This window comes from Fundulus heteroclitus, chromosome 24, assembly GCF_011125445.2.
Source record: "Fundulus heteroclitus isolate FHET01 chromosome 24, MU-UCD_Fhet_4.1, whole genome shotgun sequence".
NCBI lineage: Eukaryota > Metazoa > Chordata > Actinopteri > Cyprinodontiformes > Fundulidae > Fundulus > Fundulus heteroclitus.
The window spans coordinates 14957015-14960723 of record NC_046384.1 but is presented as its reverse complement, the minus strand read 5'-3'; the positions used below and the strand labels follow the sequence as shown (position 1 = coordinate 14960723).

The window sequence follows — 3709 nt, the reverse complement described above, 5'->3', positions numbered from 1 at the left end:
AACATGTAAAAAAAATTACTTATTTATGAGGGGTATTCTCTCCCCCAGCTATAGAAGAATATAAGAAATATTGCCATCATTTACCGTAACCTATGCAGCAGCATTCAGAATAAAAAATGTATGCGAGATCGTGCTTGGTGAAATGCTGACGCCTGGCCTGCTGCGTGTTTCCATGTCTCGCGGTTCCTGCGTGGCTTACGTGACTGTTTCTCTACTGTCGCATCAGAGGATGCGCGGGGGCGTGGCGTTGGAGCCCAGCTCATTAAGCATATTCGGCGCGTGCCCCGCACACGTCACAACGTCGACCCAATCGGTCGGCGGCATCCAGATGCAAGCCCCACCCGCGCGGCAACTCGTGTCGCGCGCTTCTTGAAGCATTGTCCTGGCTGGCAGACAAAAGTTGTAGACCAACACTTGCTTTTGAAGAAGTTTACTGCGGACTTGTGATGTCTCCCTGCAGCGTTTAGACCGTCCGGGCAGGTTTATGAGACCCCCGTAAAGGAGCAGCTGCTGACTGACTGTCTGGTTCTTCGCTCGCCGGCTGCCAAGGTGGAGAAGTATTTGCTCTGCACCCCGTGGGGTTTAAAGTTCTGGCTATATTATTAGCAGGTAGTTAGCCCCGAACCTTCGCTGATTCAAGTCCGGTAACGATGGCGGCGGTGTGTCAGCAACGACGTGCCTTGGTGGAAATACCCGCACCACAGCCTAAAATTGCAGGTGGGTCCGACTCAGAAACAGAACAGCTACTTATTGGGGGTTTAAAGCCTCCTTTTAAAGCTTCTTTGAGCTTTGCTGCCATGCTAATGTTACCAAGACGCACGCGCGCGCCCTCTGCTAAAAGGCGCGTGTAAGAAACTTAATGTTTATTCTGGCTTAACTTAAATATTTACAAATACTCGTGCTTTCTGCAGAAACTTTAGTCTTTTCAAAAACGAAAATAAATAAATAAAAACAAATGATATTGTAATTTCTGTTGTGATTTTAAATGGATATTTATCTTTTATTTTCAGCTCGGATGAGAAGGTCCTACTTAGAAATTCTCAGCGCTCGTTTCGCCCCTGCTCCACTTCCAAGAGGCAGGAACCCAAAGCGAGCTCACTCCTGTAAGTACCTCCATTAAACTGCGACAAGAGCCCCATCAAAACTAACGCGCTGCTGGTTTTGCGTCACATGACACACATGCACGAAGGCACAAGTAGGACTTGATCACATTTGCCATGGGCAGGCCTGTCGATTGCTTCTTTATTTCCTTTTTAATTTGCTTTCAAGTTACACAGCTGAGCAGTTTGGGGGTCATTTTTGAGATCACTGCAGCCCCTCCCACTTCTGCACCATTAAAAAAAAAAAAAAAACACACAAACTGTGGCCATTTGGCCTGATCAAACCAGTACAGTCATCAATTTAATTCTTAAAGGTACACCTCAAGTCATGCATATGTGCTTGAGGACTTATTTACCTATTATTGGTTTGGTGTAGATGAAGGATGACAAAACGGCAAAAAGTGATATGTGTGAAAGTCATAAAAGTTGAGACAAAACCAGTAATTATGCTACTTTAGAGTAAATAAATAACAATTTTACTGGGATGCTGCTTCAAACGCTGGCGAGTTATTTGGAACGTCTTCTCTCTTTGCGGTTTTAACTCGCTGAACTCAGTCACACTAATAACCTTTTTCATAAATCCATTTTTAGACATTTTGAGAAATGAAAAATACAGGAACATATTACAAGACACGACAGTGAAGCCATAGTGATTCTGTCGCAATCTGAAAAAGTCAGGAAGTGATGGTGGTTGATTGAAATATCCCGGATATCAAACTGTTGAGACTTTTAACTTCATCTCCTTTATAGTGTAATAAAAAAAAAAAAAAAACACCTCTGGAGTTGAATTTTGACATTTGTGGATCACCCTCCTCTCTGTTGCAGTGGATTTGTCCTTCGGTGGCGTGTGGGGAGAAAGGATGGAGGACCAGTGCGGAAAGATGGATGAGCATCCCGCCCAACTGTCTAAGCAGCAGCTTGTGCAGCTAATCAGAGCACTCATCTTAGTTGAACAGGTAATGGGGTAATTTAGCTGTTTAGATGGGTTTCGTGTGTGCATATTGTGTGAATCACAGTTTTGGTGCTTGCATATGTGCGTGCTGAGTGAACGAGACTTGGCCTGAAACCTAACGCGCTGCATTGTCTTTAGAGCCAAGAGCCCAGGCTGGTGGCGACGGACCTCAAGTGTCTTCAGGAAGACCTGCAGCTGAAGAAGGCCAACGTTTACAGGTCTATACCGTACTCGCGGTTCGGCTCCAACAGGGACGCTCACTGCTACAGAAAGGCCTATCCTCACCTGCTGGCCTTCAAAGTAAGTGTCAGAGGACCTTTAATTAACCTCGTTCTGTTGAGAGAGTTGCAAGTTCACTTGTAGAGAGGATGAAAAAAAAATCAGACTAATGTTTAATTTCAAAACTTTGTCCACATATGATGAAACAGTCCTGCACTATTCAATCGGGAAAACAATAGTTTTAGAAGGAAAAGATGTATGAAGGCAAAAGGCTCCAAATGTGTACACCCTTAAGTTATTTAAGCACTTTTTGATCCAGCTTCATCCTCCTCTAGTCTCCTCTAGGTCAGCTGTCTTGGCAGGAATATTCTTAAGTTTGCTTATTTCTGTCTATAAGCTACGGTAGAGTTCACCACTGAAGAAGCGGCAGCTTTGTCCAACAAGTTTTGTGTGATTAGCGTGCGGCTGTGATCTCTTGTGTTCTTCATATGTCTGGACAGGGAAGTGTTGCAATAGAAAGTTTAGCTCTTCGAAGAAAAAAAAAACAAAAAACATGTAGGTCTGGCTAAAAATTCAACAAACCAACCAAGGTTGGTGTGTGAAATAACACGTTTAAAACTAAACTATTTCTGGAGTCCTGATGTTACTGGATCTTTGTCCCTCTATATCCTCTTTGGGAGGAGGCAAAGTTATGCTAGAAAGACATAAAAAAAAAAAAACACTTTACATCACCGAAGGACCCCACAGTGAAACTTGGAGGTGGGGTGGCAGCATTATACTCTGGGTTATCTTTCTCCAGAGTAAACTGGGGTATTTGTCAAGGAATAGAAATAATAGAAATGGAAAGAAAGGTTGTTTACTGTTCCACAGTGTGGAAATTAAGGTGTACCGGTAGCAAACAGCACTTGTTATAAGGAAGTAAGGGTTGCCTTCACAAATACAGATTTGGAAAACTTTGAAGGTGGAGTGGGAAACTGGTCAAGATCCTGATAGACCCCCACCAGAGAAGGGTGCTGTAGCACCTTTTGATTTAATTTTACCAGCCAAAGTGTTAGGTCAGGGGTGTATGCTCGTATGCAACCAGGTTTTTGTTTTTCCCCCTAGTTTTCATCCCTTTCCTTAAATAGTGGTTTATTTTTATTTGAATTGTCCAGATTACCCTCCAAGAGCCGATTTAATCCCGTCGTGCTAAAATGGACCCACCTTCTCCCTGTCCACCCCAGGTGTCGTGTCAGGAGTGGGGCCAAGTGCTGCTGAGGAACAAGAAGTGGGACGCCGTGTTGGAGCACTCCCTGCTGGCGTGGCGATACACGGGCGAGTTACCGCAGTGGGACACGGCGCAGCACAACGTGCTGAGAGGACAGTGTTACGGCGTCCTGGCCGCTCACAGCCTCGCTGCTCTGGAGCACTACCGGCCAGAGCCCAGCCGGGGACGGGA

At 44.9% G+C, this 3709-nt stretch overlaps 1 protein-coding gene across 1 annotated transcript in view; it reads left to right on the top strand.

Annotated features, from left to right (window-relative positions):
- Positions 1-331: 331 nt before the first annotated feature.
- The window catches only part of LOC105921526, a 6941-nt gene continuing 3563 nt past the window's right edge, over positions 332-3709 (top strand). Inside the window, exons 1-5 of the mRNA XM_012857318.3 lie at positions 332-717; positions 1011-1103; positions 1926-2056; positions 2191-2352; positions 3495-3709. The exon at positions 3495-3709 is cut by the window's right edge and continues 12 nt beyond it. Of these exons, the coding sequence (XP_012712772.2) occupies positions 651-717; positions 1011-1103; positions 1926-2056; positions 2191-2352; positions 3495-3709 (668 nt within the window). The 5' untranslated portion in view covers positions 332-650. The remainder of the gene's footprint in view (positions 718-1010; positions 1104-1925; positions 2057-2190; positions 2353-3494) is intronic.